Here is a 14,055-nt window from a genome sequence, read left to right as displayed (position 1 = left end):
AAACCTGAGAGTTACTCTTTCCCAAAAACATCTGACAAGAAGTCGAAACCAAATATGAGCAACCAAAAGTCTAGAATATATGTTTCACTACATAAATTGGTGACCCCGACGTGATTAGGAAACATAGTCTACCTTCTGAAACGGAATTTTTTCTTTAGAAACAAAGAAGGTAACATCACCCCCCCCCCCCTCCCCAACCAAAGACAAAGAAACCGTACCAAGATTGTCCGAACGGAGCCTATCTGCCCACCAGTTACACAGCAACAGCAACCTGCAAGCTCGAAGACATGGAAGAACACGCAGAAGCTGATTCTTGGAGCATGTTCCCAATGACCTTGGGAACTCAAGAAAAGCATGACATTTGCTGATGATTAAAACTACCGCCAAAAACCTGACAGTTACTCTTTCCCAAAAACATCTGACAAGAAGTCGCAACCAAATATGAGCAACCAAAAGTCTAGAATATATGTTTCACTACATAAATTGGTGACCCCGACGTGATTAGGAAACATAGTCTACCTTCTGAAACGGAATTTTTTCTTTAGAAACAAAGAAGGTAACATCACCCCCCCCCCTCCCCAACCAAAGACAAAGAAACCGTACCAAGATTGTCCGAACGGAGCCTATCTGCCCACCAGTTACACAGCAACAGCAACCTGCAAGCTCGAAGACATGGAAGAACACGCAGAAGCTGATTCTTGGAGCATGTTCCCAATGACCTTGGGAACTCAAGAAAAGCATGACATTTGCTGATGATTAAAACTACCGCCAAAACCTGAGAGTTACTCTTTCCCAAAAACATCTGACAAGAAGTCGCAACCAAATATGAGCAACCAAAAGTCTAGAATATATGTTTCACTACAAAGGGCTTTGAAGGATGCCAGATCAAGAAATCTGTTAGAATAAGACATTGATCGCCCAGTAAACCAAAAACTAAAAGACCTTGATAAGAAACATACTAAAACTTGGATAATTTTGCCAAGATCCTGACATGGTACTTATCATAAAAATATCAAGAATTTTACTATCTTGCAAGAACTTTCCATGGCCATCAAAAACAAGATATTTGCAAGTTAACCACGAAAGATTAACCATGACATGGCAAGATATGCCAAGTTACAGAAATTAAAAACCATTAAACAAGATTTTTGCTCTTTTGTTTATTCTGTTTAAGCCTTAATACATCAGAAAGAAACTCAAATTGAGGAAAAAATTGGCTACATAAGTTTGAGACAAAAATTAGACGTAATAAAAGTATGTTTTCAAATCAAGTAAACAACTGTAATTTTGAAGCGGAAACCTAATTAGTAGGTAGTTTAAACTTATTAAGCTTATGAAGTAGAGACTCCCAACCCTCTGATATTTCGTTGTGTCACTAAATTCTATCCAAAAACAGGCCAGGGATCAGGCGGAGACTTCTTATTGGAGATCATAGCAGTTGGCTATTCAAAGTTTTCCTCACTTTCTTCCTGCTAGAGAAAAAAGAATTTGAGACTCACTCGAAACAAAATGATGTAAATCCGGAGCAAGACAAAGGCTATTATTTACTGCAATATTTAAAGATGTCTTCAAAGGTGCCCTTTTTGGGTTAAAAATTTAGTTATAAGTAAGTTTATGGTTTCAGGGCTTAAAATTGCAACTGATCCACTTTACTCATACTTTGTTTTTCTTAAGTTCACAGGAGATTTTCGTTTTCTTTTCCGTGGACGAGATACATCGAGTAGCAATCCGAAATAACAAAAAGTGTAATCAAGATTTGTCAAGATTATTCAAAAGCTGTCTAGAAATTTTTTTGGATCATCTTGATAAGATGTTGGCAAGATCTTATCAAAATTTGCCAATAAATGTTGGTATTTCAAATTCTTGGCAAGATGTTTCAATTTTTGCAAGAGATGTCAAGATCAAGCATGTCTTATCATGGTGTGTCAAGTTTCAACTCACTGCGCGTGCATTACCCTTCTGATTCTTAATTTTATATCGTTTTCAAAAACCATGCGTAATTATGTGAAATTCTTGAAAAATTGACCAATACTTCACAAGTCAATGTTGTGCGACACCTTTTGGAACATAACTGTCACCGAAATGTGACAAAATTATTTGCAAAAATAACAGGTTTCATTTTTTTCCTCTATGTTTATTCCTTATTCCTTTTTATTCTCTATGCCAATTATACTTACATCCATTGCTTCTATTGTCTACCATAACTGCACTCAAATACTCCCATGTTGTCACCTCTGCTGCCTTCGGATTTAACTCAGCCGGCGCTATAGACCATCGTTGATAAGAGCTGGGCGAATTACTCCGAGACGTCATCAGCGAATGTTCTAGAAGTAGTGTTTCTTGGGTGCATTGTGACCATGCATGACTGGCGAACACTTGCAGACTAGGGTGAGTTACAGTAGTAGCATGGCAGCGCCTGAAAAGGGAATCATAATAAACACAAATTTTCAGTTTCTTTTTTCTTTCCTGAGTTTTTTTCACGACAATGAGCAAACCCCAGTGATTCTGGAATTTTTATCGTGTAAGATCTCATTACATGCTGATCAAAAATCTTTACTGTGTAAAGAACTTATCTGATCTTATCTAGTCTGCCCTACGTGAATTTTAATCGTGTAAGATCTGATAAGATACTTATCAGATCTTATAAGATAATAATTTAATTTTGCTGAATAGTTATGTTATATGATCTGATAAGTATCTTATCTGGTTTTACAAGATAATAATTCATTTTTGCCAAATTGTTATCTTATAGAATCTGATAAGTATCTTATCAGATCTTACACGATAAAAGTTCACGTAGGGCAGAATTTTTATCGTCCAAGATTTCACAAGACATGTTTTAATAATTTCAAAATAAGCGTATAACGTAGTCAAGTTCCTATGAGAGTAAAAAATAATCCGTCAACTTACCACTTATGAAAAAAGAAAACGTTTGTTGATTCCATTTGGCAGCAGTCTTAATCTGAGTCTTAACTAGGTACTATGGATACAGTAAGCAGTCTAAAACAGTTTTGGTCTTTGAAGAAACTTTTTAAGCCTAGTTTGATAATCGCCGCCTCAGAAAAAGCCCCTAGCACTAGAATAACATTTTTCACAATATCTTATAAGTCTCAAAAAGCGATATAAGATAACTTTCTTTTCGTTGCTCTGACACTTAAGTGTTGCATGCTGTAGCTTTTTGGCTCCAGCTTGAAAGCAACTCTGAATTGTCTTCAATACCTTCGATATGACATAATTAAAGAAGTTTTATCGTTTAAGATCTGATAAAAAATCTTACTAAAAAGATGAGTCATAGCTTTCCGCATGTTTATCTTACAAGATCTTATGAGATTCTTATAAGATATTACACGATAAAATTTTTTTCCTCAGGCAGAAATTTTGTCGTGTAAGATCTCATAAAGCAGAATTGTTATCTTTTAAGATCGTAAAAAAAGTGAACTTTTATCGTGTATGATCTTTTCACTCCTCATATTTTTTTCTATCGTATAAGATCTGACAAATTGCCTTACAAAGTCTTAGTCAGGCGAAAAATAATCTTATAAGTACTAATAAAACAAATTTGAAAGAAAATTGTAAGATATTACACGGTAAAAATTCTCAAATGTCTGGGGAAGTACAAACATTTACATGTCAGTCCACATGATGCAAATCGCGGATTATCTTTTGAAGAATTCTAATTTTAGCTCAAATTTGTTTGTCCTTTTTATATCCGAAAGTAAGAAGCATTTGATCCCAATTTTCTGTTCGATGAGATTTTTTCATTTTGCTTTCTCGGAAATTCTTTAATCTATTTTATCTATATAACTTATCATTGACCTCGATTAACATGGTATAAATTTTAATTTTTTCTATTTGAATGGTTTTCAAAAAATGCTCTTATCTGTTACCCTCGATTTGAATTAAACGATTTTTCTTAGAACATGCAGAAGTTTCCGATGCTTTAGATTTGTATGAAACTTAAGCAACAAAACGTTGAAGTGATTATTTCAGTTGGCAAAATACCAGCTTTGATCGGAATATCTTGTCTGTGATTCAATTTTTTCCTCGCATATAACAGTTTTTATCCCCTAACTTATCTGTGGATTTAAACGCTGTACAAATCAAGCTGACATTTTTGTATACAGCTCTAATGAATGATAACTGTGAGAGCTTAGCGGGTTTCAATACAATCAGGCTCAATTTTCCGGGGAATTGAGATCTGACAAGATATAAAAAGCGAATATCCATGACCATATTTGGAGAAAAAAAAACTGGCGTTCCAACAGTTAAATTAATGGACTCTGACAAACGCATTTAAAGTTTAATTTTAATTTAAACCCACCAAAACACTCCAACACTCCTTCAATTTAGAATTCGATTATCATGTTGCCAGAATAAGAAAAGTTTTTGAGCAGAAAACATCAGGTTAACTGAAAAAAAAAGCAAACAGGGCATGATAAGAAGTAAATTTCTGCTCCTTTTAAATTGGCCAATTAAAATTGGAAACACCCCTAAGATAAATTCTAATTAAAATTAGAAACACCGCTAATTGAAGTTAAAACACACCCTTATAGAATCGAAGGCTTAAGATCTCTCTGAGCTTTCGATTCCACATCTCATTAAATAATCCTCAAAAAATAAATGATCGCGGTTTATGTACCGACGCAATAGAACTTTTAAAATCTTGACCATAGAAAACAAAATTGGCATTTGATAACATATCATCTGATTGGCTTTCGGTTGACCAGGGAGTGCCCCAGGAGACAATCTTTGGACCATTTTTATCTCTAATAAATGTGAAGGACCTTTCGATTTGTATAGCAAGTAATTGTATCATTATACAATACGCAGAGGATACAACTTCAGTAGTTTCAAAGAGAAACCCTGCAGAAAGTATACGAGCTTTCGGCGATTATTAGCCTTTATGCAAATGAACTAAAGATTAATATTGAAAAAAGCACAGCAAATTGTGCATTACCAATAATAACTTAACAATAAATTCAGAGGATTTTGCAGAAAGTGGCTATTGCTATTCAAACAATCAATTCAATTTCAGATACGATACCAGACCGTACTAGATTGCTCCTACTTAAAACTCTTGTACATCGTAACATTCATTACTCAGCAATACTTCTGAACAGCTGCAGCTTAGAATTACAAAACAAGCTACAGAGACAAATAAATTGGGTTTGCAGAGTTAAGTCATTTTTGCACAAAAACGACTCCGTTTGCAAATATAGGAAGAAAAATCGAATGCCTACAGCCATGCAAATCATAGCATATAGATCCATTACATACTTTTCGGCCCTGACCACGAATAGCAGAAAAAGCATTCCAACTAGAGTAGTCCTAATTTACCTAACTTTAATCTTATCTCTAAAAATAAATGTAATAGTTTTAATAAAAAGATTAATCTGGATGTAAAGTTTAATGGAAAGACATTCTATTCTCAATACAAGAAAAAACTATTCTGTGTTCTTTGTTAAATTACCTATCTGCGTTGTTATAGGACACTATGTTCCTGTAAATCGGCTTTAAGAATTCTCAACTACATGAACAAATTCGGTTTTTTTGTTAGCAGGATTAGGGACACGGTAGCGCAACAACCCCGATGAGGCAGGACAAAATTTGGCAAATTTGAGATTGAAGCTGTTTAACCTCAAAAGAGGTTTGAGAATAAGATTTAAATTTAGGACATACAAAAGAGAAGAAAAGAGTGGAGATTTTAACAAAAATCAGTCGTATATATAATCTGAAAAAATATATAACATTTAAAGTTCACATTTGTTAAAAGGTTAATGAATCAAAAATCAGCCAATTTTGGGGCTTATGAATGGCGTCATTTCATTATTTCATACAAAAATTTAGTTCACCTGAGATCGTTCACAAAGTTGCATTTCGCATTCATTATTAGTAGATAAATATCAAAATTTGACAAAAATACAGTTTATAACTGATTCACATTCATTTTCTCATTATTTAGCAGCAGTTGTCCTGATAAATCTGGTAAGTTTGTTTTCTTTCTCAGTTTATCAAAATAAGTTGAATTTCTAAGCTCTAAGATTTTTTCTAAGATCTTTTCTGTGCTTTAAAACCCCCACTCAGATTGTTGCTGCTAAGTAAGAATCTGAACTCGCCCGTTAATTGTTTTCGATGTTGTTCTACATTGTGCTGTGACAAAGATTTTGTCAGAAGATCTGCTGTCATTTCATCTTTTGGCGTGTAGATCAATTTGATTGAATTGTCTTCAACTCGATCTTGGATGAATTGATATTTCGTGTCGACGTGCTTTGATTGTTTGTGAAGTACCGGGTTATTTGCAAGCTTTATGCAACTCTGGTTGTTCTCTCCTATAGTTCTTTAAGAAGACCACATGATAAGAGTGACACTCCAGGTTGCTTCATGACTTGCCAACTGAAAGATCCCCACTGTCTCCCAGCTTCAAACAATATCCTGTGGTCGATCGCCTATCATTGACCTCGCCACTCCACTCTGCATCTCTTTTACCAGCTAGAGTGCTGTTGCTAATTGATGGGAAAAAAAGAGAGTCTAAGTGATTTAGTATGTTGTAGGTATCTCAACAACCGCTTGCCAGCAAAAAAAAATGCTCAACAGTTGGGTCATTCATGAAGCGTGATAAGACATTTGTGACACACATGATATCTGGTCTAGTTTTCACAGCTAGGTAAAGTAGTGAACCTACTAGACTTCTGAACTCATGTGAATCTACTCTTACTGAATCTTATTGATCTACTTCAAGTATTAGGTTATCTACTGCTGGTGTTTTCCTTGGTTTGCGGTCTTGCATGTGCTAAAAAGTTTTGAGTGTACTTTTCTTGATCTAAAATTGCTCCATTTTCTGTTTTTCGATTTCGCATTCCAAGAAAGCATTCAAGATCTCCTCTGTCGTCCATTTTAAACTTTGTTTCTAGTGAACTTTTCAATCTGATGATCTCTCTTTGACTATTTCCTGCTATGACTAAGTCATAAACCCAGGCTAGAACAAACAGTTTTTCATCTTCTTCTCTCAAAACCTTCCTGAATTAATAAAGTTGAAAGCCCCTGATAATAATTTTTGATTGCTTGCTTCAGTCCAAATACTGATTTTTCTTAGTTTACAAACCAATTTGTTGCCATTGCTGTCTAACTTTTCAAAACCTTTTGGTTGCTCTAGATAGATTTCTTCATGTATTTTAGAATGCAAATAAACTGCTTTTACATCCATTTGTTTTAAAAAGAAATATTCGATAGCTGGTAAAGCAAGTAGAATTTAAAAGGTTTCAGGTTTGCCTTTGGGAGCAAAGGTAACCGATTATTCAATTCCCTCAAATTGTTCAAAACCTTTTGCTGTATAACAAGCTTTACATTTATCGATATTTCCGTGTTTATGTTTATTTTGTACACCTATCGGCCAGGAATAATATTTTGTCCTTTTTCTGTTGGAGCTAAGTCTGAAGTTTCTGTTTCATTTAAAATTTCTATCTCAGTTTTTATTGCTTCAAGCCATTTGTCTTTTTGTTTCAAATCAATAACGTTATCAAATTTTCAGGCTCGATGAAATTCTTTGTCACTGTGCTTTGAACAGCATGAGAATAGCTTTTACCAAAGCGTTCTGGCTGGAGGTACTTTATACCAATCACTTCGCTCAAGTTCTCTATCTTGTGTTGCTTCCTTTCTCAATCTTTTCACTTCATCGTACTCTGACCAAAGTTGTATGTTCTTTTGGTCTCCTAAAGGAATTGCTATTTGACCTAGTTTAACTATCACTTGCAGTCTTGAGCGTGCTTTTGATTTATCCTCTTGTGATTTTTTGACAGGTACTGGAATCCTTGAAGACTTTCTTTCTACATTTTTCACTGCGACTTTTGGATTCAACTGTACATTAATATTGAATTTTGGTTTGACGCTCGGACTTTGTCTTCCTTCTTTAGATTCTTGTTCAGTTTGAGTTTCTGTATTGTTTTCACTTTCTGGAACACTCTGTTTCAGTTATCTCAACCTCTGAAATAAGCTGTTGTGTTATCAGAGTAACCAATGAACAGGCACTTTGTTGCTTTTGGGTCAAACATTGACTTTTAAGTGACATCACACGTTTTGAAGAGGCCACATAACCAAATATTTTTAGATGGTTGTTTTTCGATTTTCTACTGAAAAAATTTGAAGGATGACTTTGTATTTTTGTCTTTGACAACTAAATTTTTAGGATAACATGCTGTATCTACTGCTCAAACCCATTGGCTTTTTGCAATTTTGAATCTATTAGAAGGCATTTTGCAGCCTCTACTACTGTTCTATTAAAACATTGTGCAACAACGGGTGTTTTGCTCGGGTGTTTCAGGAACTCTGAATTCACGAGCTATTTCTTTGATTATGCAAAACTTTTTAAAGCCTTTGTTTTTGTATTGTGTCCCAATATCAGTTCGCAAAATTTTTGGACGGCCATGTTGTACAACATACTCGTGACAGTTTGCAATGCTTGCGTTTGGTATTTCATAAATTTTACTACTGCGTAGGCACTGAATTCATCTATGAAACTAAATGCATATCTGTTGCCCTCTATAATTGATGGACTCACTGGTCCGATAACATCACAGTAAACTTTTTCTAGTTTTTGAGTTGCTTTGTTATCGCTCACTTTTGGAACAAGCTTTTCCAAAATTTTTCCCAACGCAAAAATTTCAAAAAAAATGAAGCTCGGGAAACTTCATCTGATGTATTTGCCACATCTCTAAAGTTCAATTGTCTAAGTCTTTTTTGCCAATGTTTTGTTTGGCAAGTGCCCCCGCTTATGTTTGAAAAGTTGCGCTTGTTATCTTTTCTTTATGGTAAGAAAAACAATTTGCCTCTTCTTATCAGCCTGAAGCTTTCTTTGCACTTTCTTTTAGCACTGACTTATCTTTTGTGTTAAAAAATTTGTGTTGCTTTTGAATTAAACATGAAATTAAAATTTAGTATTTTTTGTACTCTGGTACATGCAGAACTGTTTCAAAAGTCAGTTTATGTAGCACATCTTTAGTGTCTGGTGCTTCTACTTTTACATCTCTTATTCCTTCAACTTTTTTCCCTCCATCTGGATTGTTAACTGTGATTTCTAGTCTTTGATAATTTTTAAACCAAAGTAATCTATCATCATGTGATCAGTGTCTGAATCTAATACCAAATCAGTTCTAAAAACTTCAAAGGAGCTTTCAGCGTTTAAACTAGATTCAAAGCCTTTATGAGGACTTTTTTGTTGATGTTTACATGCATTTGCTAGGTGTCCTTTAGCCTTGCATATAATACTTACAATGCTGTCATTTTTGTAACAACTAGTTGCTAAATGTCCAGGTTTGTTACATACAAAACAGATTCTAGAGCTTTTGGAACTACTAGGCATAGAAAATGACTTCCTAGGACATGATTTGAATGAAGAGTTTATAACAATTTGATGAGAAGCATTCTTTGCTGACATGACAACTTGCTGCTCCCGCTCCACATCCTCTCTCTGCCTAAGGCTCTCCTCAAAGTTGGTGAGACATTTTTGCAATTCCTTAAATTTCGCTGCAGGATTGAAGCTCTCCTGCACGACAAAAAACTCGTGTCGTTGTGGAAGACCGTTCAATACCATTGCATTATGCAGCGTCTCAAAAAGCTCCTCACCAGCGTGATGCAATCGGGTGACCAGTTCTTGCGCTCTACTGAAGTACTGGTGGATGGCTTTGTCCTCTCGAAATTGTAGTCTGGCCAACTGCCTCAGCAGACTTATGTTGGTAGTTGTCTCGTCGCTTCTGAAGCGTTGCTGGAGAAGTCGCCACGCTTTCTGACGATCTCTTGGACACTTGCTGTTCACACAGTCATGCCGAATGAGTATGAGGCTGCTGGCGTCTAGTGTCATTGCCAGGTAGCACTAAATCTGGTTTTTGCGGCTCTCATCTTCTTTTACAGCTGTAGCTCTAGCTTGAGTCTCTGCCTTGTGTTCTCGCCCTTACGCACCATTGGCATCTTCCCTCGTTGTGGTGCCGGTCTGTCAGGTAGCTCAACTGTGTCTGTGAGCGTTTCGAAGAGGCCCTTTGTTTGTGCAAAGGCAGAGAAACGACTTCTCCATGTTGGGTAGTCCTCTGCCAACCCACTAAACGTCATCCATTTCAAGCTATTGTTCAATGGTTCCATTATGAAGTTTAAACTTCAATTTTTCTATCACAAATTCTGATTAAGTTTTTATATACGAGTGAAATCTCAATTTTGAGATCTTAAAAATTTCAGCAATCTAGAATAGCAAAAACTGCCAACACTGACACTACAGTATCAACCAAAATTCTATTGGCGTATCAACGGTCTGATTGCTGAGCCCAAAAATTGTTGGCATGGGGAGGCAGGGCGAGTTTTGGCAAGTTGGAGATTTTTGAAGCTGTTCAAGCTCAAAAGATATCTGAGGGAACAAGAATTAATTTTAGGAGATTCAAAGGAGAAGAAAAGCGTGAAGATTTTAACAAAAATAAGTCGTATATATAATCTGAAAAATAAATATAACATTTACAGTTGACATTTGTTAAAAGGCTAATGAATAAAAAATCAGGCAATTCTGGGGCGTATGAGCAAGCGTACTTTGATTATCACATGCAAAAATTTAGTTCACTTGAGATCGTTCACAAAGAGATCGTTCGCATTCAATATTAGTAGATAAATATCAATATTTGACAAAAATACAGTTCAAAACTGATTCACATTCATTTTCTAAATTATTAGCTGCAGTTGTCGTTATAAATCTGGTAAGTTTGTTTTCTTTCTGAGTTTATTAACATTAGTTAAGTTTCTAAGCTCTAAGATATTTTCAAAGTTCTTTTCTTTGCTCCAATATTTTTTCTTCTTCTGCTAAAATATGTAAGGTTTTTATTCTTTATGGGATCGTAAAATCGATCTCCTAACAAACTTTGGCTCAAAAACAATTCCTCTTGCAGGAAATATAACGCCCAAGTAATGGATAAAGGTTATCCGCTTGTATCACTGCAAAGGAGGCAAAATTTTTTTGATGCCGGAATGTTACTCTTACTTGGGGATGTATTCGATTGCGTTTTGGTGTTTCTTTTTCGGCAAAGTGCCAATGTTGTCTAGCGGTCCAAATTCACTCTCTGATGTAGCGTTTTCTGTCATCCAAACAATTACATCACCATTGGCCGCTTGTACGATCGAACCTTTGCCAGTACACAGAGCCGAAATTGCATTGACTTCTTCACTTTGCCGAAAAGTGCATTTATTAGCATCAACACCTGGTGACGAAACGTCCGAGAGAACTGGAACTCTTACGATTTGAGGTCTCGTTTCGCCGACGACGATCATTCCGTAAATTTTTGGGTTCATTTTATCCAGATAGTAGTGAACGCCTGGTCTTAGAAACTGGTGGACGAAAATTGCGGGGCCCATTTTCGCAGGTCCACTTTTGAAGCCGCGTTTCATTGTTTTGCCCTGCGGTGAAATTTCGGCTAAAGAAACTGTTCGGCTTGAGTTCCATTGAAAGACAACGAAGTCGGATGGACTGATTTTGAGAATACGACGATCATCCGAGTTATCATCCAGCTAAAAAATAATTCCAGGCAGTCAAAGAAAATTGATAATACCAAAATATTCAGTATTTAACAGTATAAAATTGCAGCTATATGAAATTATGATCATGGCTAGTAATGGGCAACACAGTCGTGTGCTTAAACCCAAAACACAAAAAGATCTCTTGAAATTGGGAAAGTCAATGCTCAATTAAGAGCACCCTGCTAATTAATGTTTTCCTTAGGTCGTATTGTTTTTAGCTACGATTTCCGGCTATTTTCTGAACAGTACAATTTATTTAGATAGCTGAAAACATTTAAAACCAGATGTTAGTTTTTTACGAAACAACTGCGTTGAAATCAATTCAAATTTAATTACAATGGCGATTTGCAATCTTGTTTGAAAATCAGAACTTTAGCAAAAATCATATAATTCTGATAATTGAGGATTAGGTGGGGAGGAGAGGTCTTGGTCTTTACTTTCGACTCACCCAATTAGAAGGGATGTAAACAATGACCCACGGCTTTCGAGTTTGATTGCTCTCACCCAAAAAGGAGAGGAATTTGGAATGAAGTTCAGGTCAATGAACTGAAGTGCCAATGATTAGTGAACTATGCTCAGTGGAACCTGCTTTTAATATATAGTAAACAGTGAAAATTCTAAACAAAACTCACATCAATGTAGTGTGTGATAATGTTTGGATGTCTGACAACAATTGTCACTGCAACTGGGCACAGAGGGTACAGCGAATAAGAAAACACCCCCGCTCGATTCATCCTCACAGAAATCTCACCCAACTGGCCCACCTGGTCCAGCTCAGCTTTGGAAAGAAGACTCACTTCAGCAGCATCATCTGGTTCTGAAAATTCAATTAATCTTGAAGCTAACAACAAGAGACATAACTGGAGCCTAAATTCAGGACTCCAACGCTATGAACGTACTTTACTTGATATTTTTTAACAGTAAATTACTTTTATAAGCAGCTGGTATAAGATTACAAGAATAATGTAAACATTCTAATTCTTGTAAAGCACCTGAAATCAAGACTGAGGGTTCGGTGTTCAGCTGAACATAAAATTAACTTCCGAAGTAGCTAATGTTTCTTTCGAACAGCAACAAAAATAACTTACAACAGCCCATGCTTACCACGAAACATTGGAAACTAGCGAATAATATGGAACAAATAGAACCTTGAGAGTAATGAGGGTCCTTTATAGTTAAAAACACTGCAATTCAATTCATCACAACTCTCATTTATTTCTGCAGCTGAAAGCGATTATCATTTTTCAGGTTTGTTTTGACCGCGAGTTAATAGTCAATTCCTCGCGAACTTAGGATGATTTTAAAAATGGCTAGCTAAATTCCAGTGACAGGGAATTTAAAGCCTTATAGTTTTTGGCATTGTCAACCACCCATAGATTAGCAGGAAAAAACTGAAGGCGCACACACTAAATAAAGATAAGGTAATTTTACCTTAAAAACATCCTAGCTCTATTTAGTTTAACCTTTTAATAGTTAAACTATTTATTTGCCTTAACTTTATTTAGTGTACACTCAAAGTTCTTACTAGTGTCAAATTGGAATATTAAAGAGGCCAGGCCAGCAATTTCACTCGAGTTAGTGAGCGTTTTCCATCATTAATCAATCTTAATGCACGGGTACTTCCCCTATACTTTTATTTTGTCATCATTATTATTTAAAAAAATTCATTGAATTGACAAATTGAAAACTTGATTGAAGATAGACAAAACAATGCGTAACACGGCGCATTAGAAATGTCAGCTAACTCTTATCGTTGCAGTTCCGTATAACATGAAGTTTGATGATAACGCAGGTTGATTTTCATTATGCGATGTGCATTATGTTTTATCTACATTTTCCCAGCAATTCAATTAAAAAAGAACATATGTCATTGTTAAGAAGAACTGCATTCAATTATTGTCTCTCAATAATTTTCAGGTTGTTTTGCTATTAATTGGGCGGTTTTAGGGCAACTTTCAAAAGAAACAAGTTACTTTTCGTTTTCTCTGTTGGCGTACAGCCGTATTTCAAAATTATTTTAGAAAACACATCATAGAACATAAAATTGTACTCCAGTAGATGTATTATAATAATAGTTTCGTTCACGCGTAGTCGCAGCGGAGCAGCATCAATTTTTTAGTCTGCAGTGCATTAACAGATATTTGTTCTCTGCTATCCTTTTGTATTATTCCCTTCATTTCATACTGTTCATTTTGTCAGCATGAAGGTTCTTTTTTGGTGACTATGTCCACTTTTTACGTCTGCAATTTATTTTATGTGGATCTATCAATGCAGCTATGTGTGGCCAGGTTATGGTCAATCTAAAGCTATGGTTAAATTTAAGCTCATCCTCCCACAGAGCGTTTCACGGAGGCAGGGGATTGAACTATCAACTTTCAGCGTGGTAGTCACGTACCTTACTTCTCGGCTATCACTCCCTGAATTGGCTATCACTCCAGAAATTGGCTGTTACAACGCTGTAAACATTTTTGTCAAAAACAATCATTTTAGTTTCCTAAATGGAAACAGGGTGAA

General features: G+C 35.7%; 1 protein-coding gene across 1 annotated transcript in view; it reads right to left on the bottom strand.

Moving 5' to 3' along the window:
* The window catches only part of LOC142338087 (uncharacterized), a 230,832-nt gene that overhangs the window by 189,711 nt on the left and 27,066 nt on the right, over positions 1-14,055 (bottom strand). The window contains exons 7-9 of the mRNA XM_075387719.1: positions 12,174-12,358; positions 11,009-11,532; positions 2,178-2,416 (exon numbers count right to left, since the gene is read on the bottom strand). Of these exons, the coding sequence (XP_075243834.1) occupies positions 2,178-2,416; positions 11,009-11,532; positions 12,174-12,358 (948 nt within the window). The remainder of the gene's footprint in view (positions 1-2,177; positions 2,417-11,008; positions 11,533-12,173; positions 12,359-14,055) is intronic.

The sequence above is a fragment of the Convolutriloba macropyga genome, chromosome 4 (genome assembly GCF_964194025.1).
Source record: "Convolutriloba macropyga chromosome 4, txConMacr16.3, whole genome shotgun sequence".
Lineage (NCBI taxonomy): Eukaryota > Metazoa > Xenacoelomorpha > Acoela > Convolutidae > Convolutriloba > Convolutriloba macropyga.
Note: the sequence above shows the minus strand (reverse complement) of the source record. Positions and strands in the feature narration are given on the sequence as shown.